Source organism: Borostomias antarcticus, assembly GCF_949987555.1.
Source record: "Borostomias antarcticus genome assembly, chromosome: 25".
Classification (NCBI taxonomy): domain Eukaryota; kingdom Metazoa; phylum Chordata; class Actinopteri; order Stomiiformes; family Stomiidae; genus Borostomias; species Borostomias antarcticus.
Window position 1 is genome coordinate 8,483,390 of NC_140258.1, and position 15,595 is coordinate 8,498,984.

The window sequence follows — 15,595 nt, forward strand, 5'->3', positions numbered from 1 at the left end:
AGAGGCCATCCTTGTGGTCTGAAGGTGAAATTGGGGTTTAAAAGTCTTAAGTACCTCATCACAACCGGGCTCCAACCACCTCTACCTCAGCTAGAAATGTCAACGAAAACTCTGAGACAATCCTGGTATTCTCCCTCTCTCTCGTTCTCTTGCTCTCTGTGTGTTTGCCTGGTTCCTCTTAAGAGAACAGCTAATTCGAGGAGACAGCTCACACCTGCTCAAGTGCAATCCAGAGGTCAGATTCAGTCGTAGGCTACTCGTCTCAGCATCTATCCTCTCCTGTGGTGCTTCCATCTGCAGGTCTTCACACTGCTCTCCACTCAGCCCTCATCCATCTGCTGGCATAACGACCACCAACGGAGTGGTAAACAACTGCCCTTATGCATTTGAAACTTAAAGTTCACATTATTATCCTTGTAAAATTAACTGCAGATCTACACTGTAAAGAATGTTTTTTTGTTTGTTTGTTTTTTTAAGTAATGCTGCCTGCAACTCCTAAGCAAGTAGGCCCAGTGTAGATTATGAGATTAGTGAAAATGTGATCAAGAGTGAATGGAAACATTTTACATAACCCGTCCACACATATGGAAATGTACTCAATATAGCAACAATGACACTACTTGTGGAGTTTAACCAAAGCCCCTTGGTCTCAAATCCTATAGCCCCGCCTCTCCAGCAAGCGAACCCGCCTTGTCCGTACAGCCTAGTAAATCAGCGAGGTAGGGAGTGGGACCGAGAGCCAAGGGTCGAGCTGGGGAACAGGCTTCCTCCACACGCGTCTACCCGAGACTGTAGGCTTCATACAGTACAGATCTGGGCGGGGGATTTTGGAGGAAAGCTCGCCTCATCGCCGAGAGAGTTGATCGACTTGCTGAGTCACAGGTAGCGAAACCTGCACTGTGTGTGCGGGGCGAGAGGAAACCCCTTCCCGGCCAAATTTGGAAACCGTGGACTGTGTGTGTGTGTGTGTGTGTGTGTGTGTGTGTTGTGTGGAGGAGAGAGAGAGATATGCAATTCCAGTTGGTCTCGGTGCGTCGCGCAGTCGGACTCGGACTCTGGTGATGCCTGTCGTTTGGGGATCACCGTGCAGCTCAGGAAAACAGGGCGTCGGAGGATGATGGTTGTGCCGGGATCATGGCAAACGGAACCGGTACTATTATGTTGAAATGCGTTGTGGTTGGAGACGGCGCTGTGGGCAAAACGTGTCTGTTGATGAGCTATGCCAATGACGCCTTTCCCGAGGAGTATGTCCCCACTGTGTTTGACCATTATGCAGGTATGAGTCGTTTTTACTTTTAATCGACATGTTCATCTATTTTTTCATGTATGACCATCACCATTCACATGCCTCCAATATTAGTATTCAGATTGCGTGATGATAAATTGTCAAAAAAAAGTTGTTAAAATGCTTTAGCAGTACTAGAACCATGTCTGATGTATAGTCTAATAGTTTGACTTGAATAGAGGGCTAGTTCCTTTCTCTTTCATAAATTGCAGTGGCTTGCTTTTTATCAAAACCACTTGTTAGTCTTCCTCTTATTAGGGGAGGACAGGATTACACAACCCCCTCCCTCCCAACATCTCTCTCTCTTTCTCTTTCTCTCTCTCTCTCTCTCTCTCACACACACACTCACACACACATTCTTTCTTTTTCACTCACTCACACACAGACACACACCTACACACATTCTCTCTCTCTCTCTCTCTCTCTCTCTCTCTCTCTCTCTCTCTCAACAAGCCTTTGTGATTGCTTTGCAGTGAGTGTCAACGTTGGCGGGAAGCAGTACTTATTGGGACTGTACGACACAGCTGGTCAGGTACAGTTTATTATAACTCCCTGGCTGAGTTCCAGGCATGCCACGTCCAAGGACAACCCCCCCCTCTCTTTCTCTCTGTCTCTCTTTCTCTCTCTCTCTCTCTCTCTCTCTCTCTCTCCCTGCCTGTTCCCCCATGGCTTCAGGGACTGGTAAGCAACCAATGGTGCTCTCCACACACCCTCAGGCTTCCAATTCAGTTTGGACTCTAAGCTGCAACAGGTGATGTTTTTCACACATTAGTTTAGGGCCAGGGCCTGGTGTATGTGATAGACAGTGCTGGTAGTGAGGGGTCTCAATAGGTCTATTATGTGGAGAACAGGGGTTCTATGTCCAGTAGTGATGTCACGTCTTGTTAATGCGACTGGCCAATGTCCACTCCTTTACAATGTAGCATTCAGTTTCAGGAGTACAGTCCAGCTCCCGCCGTGCACACACTCCCACAGTGGAATGTGTACATCTCAATAATGTTTCTCACTTGGTGCGCACGGCTCGCGCATAAACACGGTCGCTTTCTCCACGACCTAAGACTGTATCAAGTCACACGCGGCGCCTGGCGAGGAACAGTTAGCACTTTGCTCACAACCAGATTTAACCGCGCGAAGTCCAAATGTGTGCTGAGCCGAAACACGACCCGCTGGCTGGAAAGTTGACAAGCACCGAGAGGTCGGCTCTGAAATATTTCAGGCGGCCCCATTGTTCATTCACGGCTGGAAAATGGAATTTCTTGAAAAACAAACCTCGGACCCCCACTGGATCAGCGCTGAATCACCACCTCCAACCATCAGACATGTGGTTCGAGGCCCTGTGGGGCGATAGGAGGCCTGCCCCAGTGCGGCCGTACAACCCTTGTGTTTATTCCTGCGCGCACAGCTCGCGAATGTGTGCCAAGAGAGTCGGCGCGTTTTGTTTATAGCTGATTCAGAGCGTCTGAGTGAAATGGAGAAGCTTCCCAGATGTCGAGTGTGGGCGCCGAGGCCACAGAGAGTAGAGTTACTTCTCTCCCGGCGCTGCGGCCCCCTCCGCCCCCGCCTCGTCTGACCTCTTTATACGGAGCGCAAGGCCAGCTGGTAATGTTTATAGCTTCAGCATCTGATCAAAGAGCGAGCACCGGAGAGACCGAGAGAGGGAGAGGAAGAAGGAGAGATGAGGGGAAGAGGAAGACAGAGAGGTGGTCGGTGGGGGGGGGTTTACAGAGGGTGAGGAGCGCGAGAACGAAAGCAGCAAATCTCCTTTTTGAAGGTGCTTATTCTACCCATTGCAGTGGCCCAGAAATGTGGGTAAATCAAATCCTAATACCCCCCCCCTTTCTCTCAAAGTCACCCACCCACAGCGCTCACTCCCCCCCTCCCCTCCCCACCCCGCCCCTCCACACAGTCCCCATCTCTGGCTCTGTGCTACACATGTTATATTGGCTCCAAGGACCCTTTCATATTTATATCCCTGGGGGCTTGGGCCAGGGGGGCTCCCACAATCCTTTGCCTGTTTCATAATGGAACACGCTCAAGAGGGAGGGAGAGTGACCATGCCTCCTACATGTGACTCATGGTAGTGATGACATCAGTACAACATGCTGGGGTCACCTGATCACAACAGAGGCATACAGTATGTGATTGTGCTCCGATTGCGTTTTCCTATTGCCCCAATCTGTACCTACTGTAATTCGACACATAAGAATTCTATATGTAGCCAGACATAGCCTATTTTATTAGCTCTTGACTCTATAGAAGAGGGACAGGGACGAAGTCGCTCTCATGGAAATCTAGCAGCATCAGTGCTCTGGAGGAGGAAACAGGAAGTGGATGTTAAGTGCTACTGTACCCATGGCAACACGGGGCTCCATACTGCACCCCTTGGGATACGTCTCTTACTCATTTCTTTCTTCGCTGCCGTCTCACCTCTTTTACTGAGTTCCTCATTTACTCTCCCCCCTATCTCTCTCTCTCTCTCATACTCACACTCAGTAAGACATCCCTTCCTCACTCTTCAGCACCCTCCCTCCCCATTTTGTGCTTGGTACAGTCCTTGACGCTCACCGCCCTAATGGGATCCCAGTGACGACCAAAAACCAAAAGGATAACGCACACCTGTTTGGTGAGGTGCTGATCCGGGAGAGATAGCTTAAATAAAAAATAGGTATGGGTCGCACACTCTGATACTCCAAAACTTGAAAATTGTATTAAGCCAATGTTTGAGACAAACCTTCTTCAGGGCTTTGCAAATTCATCTGTTTCAACAGCTAAAAACAAACAGGGGATGAGCTACACCTGTCGTAATCATAAGTACAACCAGCTGATCACTATTGACAATAACCATTTCAATCAGTAGGCTATTTACAAGAATCAAGTCCTACCTAATCAGTTTCTGATGCATGTTGACTTGATTATTGTAAATAGCCTACTGATTGAAATGGTTATTGTCAATAGTGATCAGCTGGTTATAGTTATGATTACGACTCATCAATAGCTCATCCCCTGTTTGTTTTTAAGATGAATTTGCAAAGCCCTGAAGAAGGTTTGTCTGAAACGTTGGCTTAATAAAATGTTCAAGTTTTGGAGTATCAGAGTGTGCAACCCATTCCTATTTTTTATTTTACCCAGTGACCCCCAGACATCCCAGCAGGGTGGGGGGCATAAACGGGGTTTTACTCTACCACTGGGTCCGACTCCACTGATCTGTAGCCTTCTGGAGCTGCTGGAGCAATAAGAGCACGAGTTATGTCCCTTTTAAACCCTGCAGGCTGTTGACGAGCGCTGGAGCTTGTTCGCCACGGACCATTACAGCAAACAGAAGAAAGTACATGAATTTCCTCGGAACATCGAACAGCGTCCTTGTTGTAGACCCCCCCCCCCAAGGCATTGTCTTTAATTATCATTCCTCGATGGCAACTGGAAGCATCTCCTCGCGCTTGTTTTCCTAGCCGGCGGCCATGTTTGAACAGGCGTCTGTGTCTCTGGGAAGAGGAGGAGGAGGAGGAGGAGGGGTGACTCACTGATATCAAAGCTCTCGTATGTCACTGACTCAACAGCACACACTCACAGCTGAGATCACACACACACAAACACACACACACCAGACCAAGTGGAAATGCCATGCAGAGCCTCACCCTTAAGGAAATGTATGGACACGTATGGAGAGAGGAGGGGGTGTGCATGCTCTGCCTATTAGCACCCCATACCATACACACCCTCAGCGCTCTCTCTTTCTCTCTAACTTTCTTCTCCCTCTTTGTCATGCTGATCTACTGGCTTCTCTCTGGCATTCCAACCCTGTCTCTCTCCTTATCTCTCCTTCATTATATTTAGTGTACAAGCAGGTATGTGGTGAAGATGTACTGAAGAGACTAGGTAGTCTAGGAATCAGCATAGATGATCAGCCACCTTCATGTTACCTGTATAGCAGAAGCTCAGAGCTGTGCTGTTTTTACAGTAAACTACTTTAAACACAGTAGTGTACTACAGGACTGTGTTTATAGTAAACTACTGAGTGTACTACAGGACTGTGCAGTCCTGTATGGTACGTTGGGGAATGAATGTTTCTCCTGTTCACTTTGGGAACAGGTCACACACGCATGCATCACAAATACACAACTCTCACAGACCCCCCCTGCCACACACACACACACACTTTCTCACTGCACGTATGCTTACACGCTCTATCTTGAAATGAGCTGTAAAGTAGAAGTTTCAGCGTATTTTCTCCTTGATTTGGTAAAGTTTCCATGACGGCCATTTGCGGAGCTTCGCTCCGTCACGAACAGTCTGCCGCTCAAATCACAGAACAGAGAGGTTGATGTGCTCACAACAGCATAAACATGGGATGAATACACTGACAAATATACACCGATCCTAGCTAGTGCTAGCAATGTATACTTGTACACGTGAGGCCAGCTAAAGAAGATGAGATACCCTTGACACCCTAATCTAATACACACAATATAAACCTCTCTATATAAATTGTATAACTACGTTAGCATTCATACACATGTCCCTCATTGGATTTGTATGGGAATGAGTCCGAGATGCCTCTCCACACACACATGCCAGTACCAACACTGGAGAGTGAGAGTGAGAGAGGACAGGGATGATACAGACTGAGTTCCAACGGTTGTCCCAGCCCAGGTTGATCTGCCACAGCATTGGATTTAGTTTGATTTCCTGGATATTGCAGGGAGGTTGATTAAGTTAGGTTGATCAAATGAGTCACCTTCCATGACTTGGTTGACCCATTGATCTCTTCATGCCTCCAAGTCCTCCATCTCAACCTAACCCTGGTGTGTGCGCATGCATCACTTTCACACCCCGATTATTCGGCCAGTGTGGATGTTCCCCCTGAAAAAAAACATGGGACGGCCAGGTTATGAATATTCATAAGTGGGAATGATGACACAGAATAGCCTGTCAGACATGTTCATCAGGGAGAGGCAAGGGGATGCTTGATCTCGGTTACAAAGGACGATCTGGTGTTATGTGAATTTTCCATTAACGCCACACAATAGGCTGAGTCATGGCAGTTGAGATGGCAGTTATGGTTTCAAACGTCTTGCGGTGATGCTTTCTCCATGGATTGTGTAATGTACTGCAAATATGAAGTAGTCTCCAGAGGCTAGTTGTGACAGACAGACAGAGAGGGAGAGAGGGAAAGAAAGACGAGTAACTCAGATGAAGGTCATCGGGTAGAATCTGTTTAGTTTTTAATGCTTATTATCATAAAACAGTTCATTATTCTCATAAAACAGCCTTGTAGCTTTATGGTGTGTGCACTGTGTGCACAGATGAACCCAGTAGATACTGAAAGCATAGTAATGTTAGTTAGCCCTCCTCTGCCGCTCTCTCTCTCTCTCTGTCTCTCTGTCTCCTCACCAATGAGGAGGAGGAGTAAAAGGATGGCTGCACACTCACCAGGCTCATTTTTCATATGGTTTTAATAATTCATGAATCATAGTTCTTGGTGGATGTGATGGAGGGAAGCTGCACTATGATCAAGTCTGTTCCTTTCTCTCGCCACCCCTTTCCAGGAGGACTATGACCGCCTGCGTCCGCTGTCGTACCCCATGACCGATGTCTTCCTCATCTGCTTCTCTGTGGTCAACCCGGCCAGCTTCCAGAACGTTAGGGAGGAGTGGGTGCCGGAACTGCAGGAGTATGCACCCAGTGTCCCCTACCTCCTCATAGGCACCCAGGTGAGTGTAGTATGCATTCAGTATTCCCTACATACTCATAGGCACCCAGGTGAGTGTAGTATGCATCCAGTGTTCCCTACAGTACATACTCATAGGCACCCAGGTAGGTGTAGTATGCACCCAGTGTCCCTATCTGTTCTAAAGTACTCAGGTGAGTGTACAGTAGTATGTATCCAATGTTCCCTGTCTGCTTTAAGGCACCCCAGTGAGTGTAGTATGCACTCGGTGTTCCCTGCCTCCTCATAGGCACCCAGATGAGTGCAGTAAGCACCCAGTGTTCCCTAGCTCCTCATAGGCACCCAGGTGAGTGTAGTATGCACCCAGTGTTCCCTACCTCCTCAGGCACCCAGGTGAGTGTTCCCTACCTCCTCGTAGGCACCCAGGTGTGTGTAGTACCCTACATACTCATCGGGTGAGCCTGGCCAGCCAAATATGTGGTGCATTCATACTAGTCAACCTGTTTGATACCACTGGTGGGTGTAAAACTGTACCACCACCAACCTTTCACACCAACTTTCAACTTTTTTACTCTTTAGCCTATACCTGTCACGATGCTAACTTAAAAGTACTGAGTTTAAGTACAGGACGCTGAGCATAGGAGCCAAAAACAAACTTGCTTTAATCCAAAAGAAGGTCCCACAAAGGGTAACAAAGGTACAGGTGTATCCTAGAAACATATGAGGCTCGAATGCATGGCAAAACACAGACACGTCTTAAATACAGGTGCATGCAATCAGCAACCAAACAGGTGAACCCACTTAGGGTGAGCCAAGCCCAAATCAGTCCACAAAATCCAAGTACGGTGCACTCTGCCGCCATCTGCTGGACATCTTGGGACACTATGGCGCAGTGCTGACAGTGCCCCCCTCCCGACGACCACCTCCAGGTGGGCCAGGTTTGAGAGGGTGGGCGCGGTGAAAGGCGCGGATGAGGCCAGGATCCAGGACGTGCCGGGAGGGCACCCATGAGCGCTCCTCCGGGCCGTAGCCCTCCCAGTCTATCAGGTACTGGAGGCCCCGCCCCCACCGCCGGGAATCCAGCAGCCTCCGGACGGTGTAGACCGGGCCACCAGCGATGACCCGCGGAGGGGGCGGCAGCGGGGCAGGCCTGGACAAGGGTGAGGAGAATAGAGGTTTCAATAAGGAGACATGGAACACCGGTCTCACCCGGAGAGTCCTAGGAAGTTTGAGTTTGTAAGCCACCGGGTTAACCCTCCTCTCCACAGGAAACGGGCCGATGAACCGGGGAGTGAACTTGGTGGCTGTGCGCAGAGGCAGGTTCTTGGTGGAGAGCCACACTTTCTGTCCAGGGCGGAACGTCGGGGTAGGCCGTCTCCTGCGATTGGCCTGGATTCGATGGCGTTCGGTGGTGCGCGTAAGCGCAGCACGGGCCTTTTTCCAGGCCTGGCGGCACCTGGCCACAGCAGCATCCGCAGAGGGGACCGCAGACTCGGACTGTTGAGAGGGAAAAAACGGTGGGACAAATCCATACTGAACCTCAAAAGGGGACATACCGGTGGATGACCCACTCAGTTGGTTGTGGGCGATTTCAGCCCACACCAGCTTCCGACTCCAGGCACCCGGATTGGATGAGACCATACAGCGCAAGTATTTCTCCAGTTCCTGGTTCACACGTTCCGTCTGTCCATTACTCTCGGGATGATAGCCTGAAGAAAGACTGACAGATGTTTCAAACAAGGACCAAAATGCACACCAATACTTGGACATGAATTGGGGGCCTCTATCAGAGACAATGTCACTTGGGATGCCATGGTAACGCACCACCTCCCGGACCACCACATCGGCGGTTTCCTTCGCTGAAGGCAGCTTAGGTAAAGGGACAAAGTGGGCAGCTTTAGAGAACCGGTCCACGATTACAAAAATCACAGTGTTGCCATCAGAAGGTGGTAGGCCTGTGATGAAATCCATCGAAATGTGGGACCATGGTCGATATGGGACCGGCAGGGGGTGAAGCAGGCCTGCCGGGGCTTGGTTCCCTGACTTCTGTGTAGCACAGACTGTACATGCGTGGACATATTCCTCAATGTCGCTTCTCATGCGCGGCCACCAAAAGTGGCGGCTAACTAGCTCTACCGTGCGGGCAGTCCCCGGATGCCCCGTCACTGGTGAGTCATGCCCCCACTGTAGAACATCAGAGCGGGCGTTGAGTGGGACATACAGATGGCCCAGGGGTACTCCACCAGGACCCGGATCCTCCTCTTGCGCACGCCGGATGGCGTCCTCCAGGGCAAGCGTCACCTGTCCCACCACACAGCTGGGGGGAATGATGCACTCGGGGACAGGGTCAGTAACATCAATGTCATACTGTCGTGATAAGGCATCAGCCTTGGCGTTCTTGGTTCCGGGGCGAAACGTGATGATAAACCTGAATCGGGTGAAAAACAGAGCCCACCTGGCTTGTCGGGGGTTCAGGCGTTTGGCTCCACGGATGTACTGGAGGTTTTTATGATCCGTGATGACAGTGAATGGGTGGCGTGCTCCTTCTAGCCAGTGTCTCCATTCCTCAAGCGCCCGTAGGATGGCCAACAGCTCCCTGTCACCGGCGTCGTAGTTCCTTTCAGCGTCACTGAGCTTGCGAGAGAAAAAGGCACACGGGTGAGTCTTATTGTCCATACCTGACTTCTGGGAAAGCACGGCTCCAACTCCAGAACCGGACGCGTCCACCTCCAATACAAACGGTAGGGTAGGGTCAGGATGCCTCAGCAGGGGAGCCGACGTGAACTGAGCCTTGAGGTGCTCGAATGCCGCTTGTGCCTCTGGGGTCCATCTGAGTCTGGTCGGTGCTCCACGGGTCACTGCTGTGATGGGTGCTACAATGGAGCTGAAACCTCGGATGAAACGACGATAGAAGTTAGCAAATCCCACAAAACGTTGTACCTGTTTGAGAGTGGTAGGAACCGGCCAGTCCAGTACTGCTTGCACCCTGGATTGGTCCATGATCACACCGTCAGGGGAGATGACATACCCCAAAAAGGAGGTGCGTGTAACATGGAACTCACACTTCTCTAGTTTGACAAACAGCTGATTGTCCAGTAACCGCTGTAGGACCTGCCGGACGTGCTGACGATGTTCTGTAAGGGACTTGGAGAAGATGAGCACATCATCGAGGTAAACAAACACACTGCGGTTGAGGAAGTCTCTGAGCACGTCGTTTAAAAAGGCTTGGAACACAGCGGGTGCATTAGTCAGACCAAACGGCATCACATAGTATTCATAATGTCCACTAGGGGTGCTAAATGCAGTCTTCCACTCATCATTCTCTCTGATGCGGACCAAATGGTAAGCGTTCCGCAGGTCTAGTTTGGTGAACACTGTAGCTCCTCCAAGGAGGTCAAAAGCAGAAGACATGAGTGGCAACGGATATTTGTTTTTCACTGTGATGTTGTTCAGTGCTCGGTAGTCTATGCATGGTCGTAGACCACCATCTTTCTTGGGTACAAAGAAGAATCCTGCTGACACGGGTGATGTCGAGGGCTTAATAAGCCCATTGGTAAGGGACTCACTAATGTAATCCTCCATGGCCTGAGTCTCTGGGACGGAGAGAGGGTACAGTCGTCCCCGGGGGGGAATAGTGTTAGGCAACAGGTCAATGGCACAGTCATAAGATCTGTGAGGGGGTAGTTCTGTAGCTCTAGTCTTACTAAACACTTCAGCTAAGTCATGATACTCGGCAGGGACTGAAGTGAGCTCAGGAGATGAACAGGCAGCGGAACACTCCATCACAGGTGTAAAATGATTGGCCGAAACACACTCTGAGCTCCATGACAAAATTGCCCCAGTGGACCAATTGATTAGGGGGTTGTGCTTCCGGAGCCAGGGAAACCCTAGTACCACCATGTCATGGTGGGATTCGACTAAAGCCAAAGAGATAGTCTCTTTATGTGAACCAATCTGTAGCGATAAGGGGCGCGTCATGTAGTTGATCTTACCGGAGCCTAGGGGTCGTCCGTCGAGTGCCTGTATTCTCACAGGATTGGGAAGAGCCATGACCGGTAGACCGAGGCGTGTGACCAGAGCAGAGTTCATCAGATTCTCCTCTGAACCGGAATCGATCAGCACAGTGATTGGGATGTTCTCAGGGTTCTCTGGGGTCCAGGTGAGTTGAGCACTCAGGGATAGGCGCTTAGCTGGGTTGGGGGACTGAGATCGGACCAAACTGCTCACTAAGCTGTCCCCTTCCCCTAATGAGCGTTTTCGTTTCCCTGCAGCTGGGGGCATCGGTCTCTGTAATGACCAGCCTCACCGCAGTAAAGACAGCATCTCTCTCTGCGGCGACGCTCTCTTTCAGCAGGTGTGATGCGGTACCTGCCTATCTCCATAGCCTCCGCTTGAGTGGGCTGAGCAGCGGGAGCTGACGCGCTCTGTGGCGAACACACTTGGGGCTGTGCGGAGTTGGGAAGCCTGCGCTCACGCCTCCTTTCGCGTATGCGCTGATCGAGGCAGATAGAGGTGGTAATGAGCTCATCTAAAGTGGCACCCCACTCCCGACTAGCCAAATCATCTTTGACCGCCTCAGACAGGCCGTTATAAAAAGTGGTCAAAAGTGCTTCATTGTTCCATTTACTCTCAGCTGCCAAGGTGCGGAATTCTATAGCATACTCAGAAACGGCTCTGGCCCCTTGGCGGAGCGTGCTGATGCGGCGTGCTGCTTCTCTGCCACTCACAGGATGGTTGAAAACCTGGCGTAGTGCTTTAGAGAACTCTGCTGCATTAGCACAAAGTGGGGAACTAGCCTCCCACAGGGCAGTAGCCCACACTAGAGCTTTACCTGAGAGCAGAGAAATCATAAAAGCGACCTTAGCTCTTTCTGAGGGGAACTGATCTGGCTGCATAACAAAAAACAGGTCACATTGAGTCAAAAATCCCTGACAGGTCTCTGGGATGCCATCATACCGCTCCGGTTTCTGAAGGAATGTCTTGCCGCCTGGGGGGTTCTGTTGATGCATTTGCTGTGTTATCCAGGTCTGGATCTGCTGGATTGAGGATCCTTGGGTCTTCAAAGCTCCGAGCACTTGGGATAGGCTGATGTCCGCTCCTTCAGCGCCTGTTAAACTCATGTTGATGATTCGAGCCTACTGTCACGATGCTAACTTAAAAGTACTGAGTTTAAGTACAGGACGCTGAGCATAGGAGCCAAAAACAAACTTGCTTTAATCCAAAAGAAGGTCCCACAAAGGGTAACAAAGGTACAGGTGTATCCTAGAAACATATGAGGCTCGAATGCATGGCAAAACACAGACACGTCTTAAATACAGGTGCATGCAATCAGCAACCAAACAGGTGAACCCACTTAGGGTGAGCCAAGCCCAAATCAGTCCACAAAATCCAAGTACGGTGCACTCTGCCGCCATCTGCTGGACATCTTGGGACACTATGGCGCAGTGCTGACAATACCATTGTTAATTAAAGCTTCAAGATACTGTATGTTAAGATTGAATGACTCTGAACTGAGCATTGACCAGTCTACACTTCGAAACCACACACTTCCTCATAGGTGTTCTTCTGTCTGTATTCCCTGGAAATCACCCGTCGAGCATGGGCACAGTGGTGGTGAGCGTACCGGAGTAGGCGTTTGATTTACTGTCCTGTCCGCTGATATTTACTACTCTTTCATCAGTCTGCCGATATATCAATCTCCTCTCTGAGCTGCATGCTAATGTGGGATCAATCAATTCATAGATGGACGGAAGTTAAAGTGCTAGCCTCATTGCGAGTTGCTAGCATGTGTTACCATGCATTTTAGTCAGGGAAGCAGGGTCTGTGCTTTAATTGGGTTTTAGTGATACAGTGAGGCGCTGTGCATGTGCCGCATGCGTGTGCTTTGCATTCAAATGAACATAGATGAAGTCTGACGAATTTCAACTTAATACATTGCCGGGTTCTCGAGAAAATTGAAATACAGATAGACATACAGTAGGCTACAGGCTACCTTCCATTAGGCTATAGTATGATAATACGTTAACCTAGGTTAGCTAATGTTAGCTGGTTAGCTAGCTGACGTAGGCCTAACTTTTGCGCCGAATGTTACTGTACTTCTGCCAGCTGTGTAGTCCAGTTCCTGGCAGATGTTTCATGTGCAAATAAATGTGACAGTTAATGGCTCAATATTGGCATCACCAAGTAGCCTGGAGCAGGGAGGCGTAGCTGGTCAAACCAATGTGCCGCCACATGAACTCATGTCTAGCTAGTGCCTAGTAGTAGCAGGCTAGCTATAGTTAGATTACATGAGAACAAAGGGGAGGAATATTAGAAAGCTAAAGGTGGTTGATTTTTGGGATTAAAGAAACACACAGCAAGCAGGCCACCATGACACATGTGTCAAGAACTACTGAAAGTACTAGAGTGCATTGCTTAAAGATGCAGCTTATCTTTGTTCCGTCACAGTTACATGAAACTGTAAGTTGTAGGCTAGGCTACTGCTGACAGGAAGCTTTTATCTCCATCTCTTTCAGATTGACCTCCGTGATGACCCAAAGACCATAGCCAAACTGAATGACATGAAGGAGAAGCCAATCACCAATGAGCAGGGCCAGAAGCTGGCCAAAGAGGTAAAGAGTGGGTGGCCGAGGGGCGTAGCGGATAACTGACAAATAATGTCAATTTTCCCTTCTGTCAAGTTAGCATTTGGATTAATTCCTCTGCCGATCGATCATTGGTGTATTGTTTTGATTGACGGCATATCCCATCTATCTCGTTCTTATCTCTTTCCAGATTGGAGCATGTTGTTACGTGGAGTGCTCGGCCCTGACGCAGAAGGGACTGAAGACTGTGTTTGACGAGGCCATCATCGCCATCCTCACCCCCAAGAGGAAGAAAGGAGCCCTAAAGAGAAGACTGGGGCCGCGCTGCATCAACTGCTGCCTCATAACGTGATGGGAGGCGCAAAAACATCCTAACAACCAACCAGAATACACACCTGGTCCGAGGGCGGAGACAGAAGTCATAGACAGAGGAGAGAGTGACTGATGGACGGAAATGGACAAAAGAGGGGGCCATTTTAGATTTGGGCTCCTCGATGGCTCGGTTTCTCTCCTGCGTCTACCTGTGAGGTTAGGATGCAGTTTTACAACCAAAGCAGCACAAACCCAACTCGATCTCTTCAGTAGACTATATATGCCTCCCAAAAGTACCTTCTTTTTAAACCGTTTTTTAATCATTTTACCTGTGCAAACTTACAATGTAAACTGTAAGAAAGCCCAAATGGAGGTATACTTTGTGTTCTGGTAAGATTATTTTGTAATTGCAATGGATAGATGAATTGTGTTTAAATTGCATTCTGAGATCCAAGCGCTTGACATTTCTTGTGTTGGGACATGCAACTCATCCCAAAAAATGTAGTTACTGTTTTGGAAACCAATTCCTTTAGTATGTCATATTTTTATGCCTTGAGAATTCTTTGTCTACCTATCCTTTACTAAGAAAACCCTATACACTCTGTATAGTTTGACTTGCAGTGCTAATATAACATGACTGGGGCTTATGTAAGTCAGGAATTCATAATTGATGTCCAAGGAATTGAATGCCCATGTCTGTATGGAGCGCAAGGGGGTATGGGTGGGTGTGAGACACAGTAGAGTAGCTGTGTCCAACCTGGTTTTAGGCCAGTTGCAGGATAAAATACATGTGAATCTTGAAGGAAATTGATATTGTGTGAGACAACAATGTGCACATCATGAAGCACAGAACATTTCCAATCCCCATTCCCCATTCAAGCACAGTCTCTATACAACCTCCCCACTCACTCTGGCCTGTAATGCCATGGGTTGGAGCACAGAGTATAAGCTTGAGCACAGTTCCCTTTCCACAAATATGGAAGCCTGTCTCATTGCACCCCCTAAGCACAACTCCCCAACCCCAATCACCACGCAATCCCTCTCCTACAAGCCCTGCAGGCACCTCCAATCCAAGTTTGAAGGAAAACGTGGAATATTTGCCAGCCAAACAAAAATGTATGTCAGCTATCAGGATGATCCTTGTTCTTTATTCCTGCCAGGTTTTTCCCCCCTGCATTTATTCATCTTGAATTATGGAATGTGCCAACTCCTTGCTAAGCGACTGATCTTGCAGGTCTTTAGTTTTCGTTTGATCAGACGTCTTTATCAAAGCTTTACTGTAAACAAACGGTGCTCCTCTCTTCTCAGTCCAAGCCTGCGTTTGACCCCTTTATTTCCCAGAGGAGCAGAGTGGACAGTACAGAACTAACGTTCTCTCTCTAACAGGGAGGTTGAACCTGAACACAGGCTGTGGAGGCACAGCTACGGGTTCTCTTGTACTTAACAGACAACAGTGTAGCCTCCTCCCGCTCCTCCTCTCTTCTGAATAAATGTGTTTACTGTCTTAATGAGTTTTGCTTTGGGATCTTATTTGGAGATGAACAGGTCTACCACTGAGAGAAAACATTAGACTGCACTTGGAACAGAGCACCTAATCAGCTCTTATCACTGTGTCCTGCTGAAATATCTATTTCTGGTGCTTGAGCACCCTCTGCAGGCCCCCCCCCCAAAAAAAACAACAAATACTGTAAAATAAACTATTGCATTCATTCTGTGAATTAAATTTACATAAATCAATTTACTACA

At 48.9% G+C, this 15,595-nt stretch overlaps 1 protein-coding gene across 1 annotated transcript; it reads left to right on the top strand.

The window, feature by feature from the left end:
* Window positions 1-1,134: 1,134 nt before the first annotated feature.
* rhoq (ras homolog family member Q) lies at window positions 1,135-13,889 on the top strand (the record flags this gene model as incomplete). Its single annotated transcript, XM_084458623.1, has 5 exons — window positions 1,135-1,276; window positions 1,759-1,817; window positions 6,832-6,996; window positions 13,469-13,564; window positions 13,728-13,889. The coding sequence occupies 5 exons, from the start codon at window positions 1,135-1,137 to the stop codon at window positions 13,887-13,889; spliced, it is 624 nt and encodes a 207-aa protein (XP_084314749.1).
* Window positions 13,890-15,595: the final 1,706 nt, after the last annotated feature.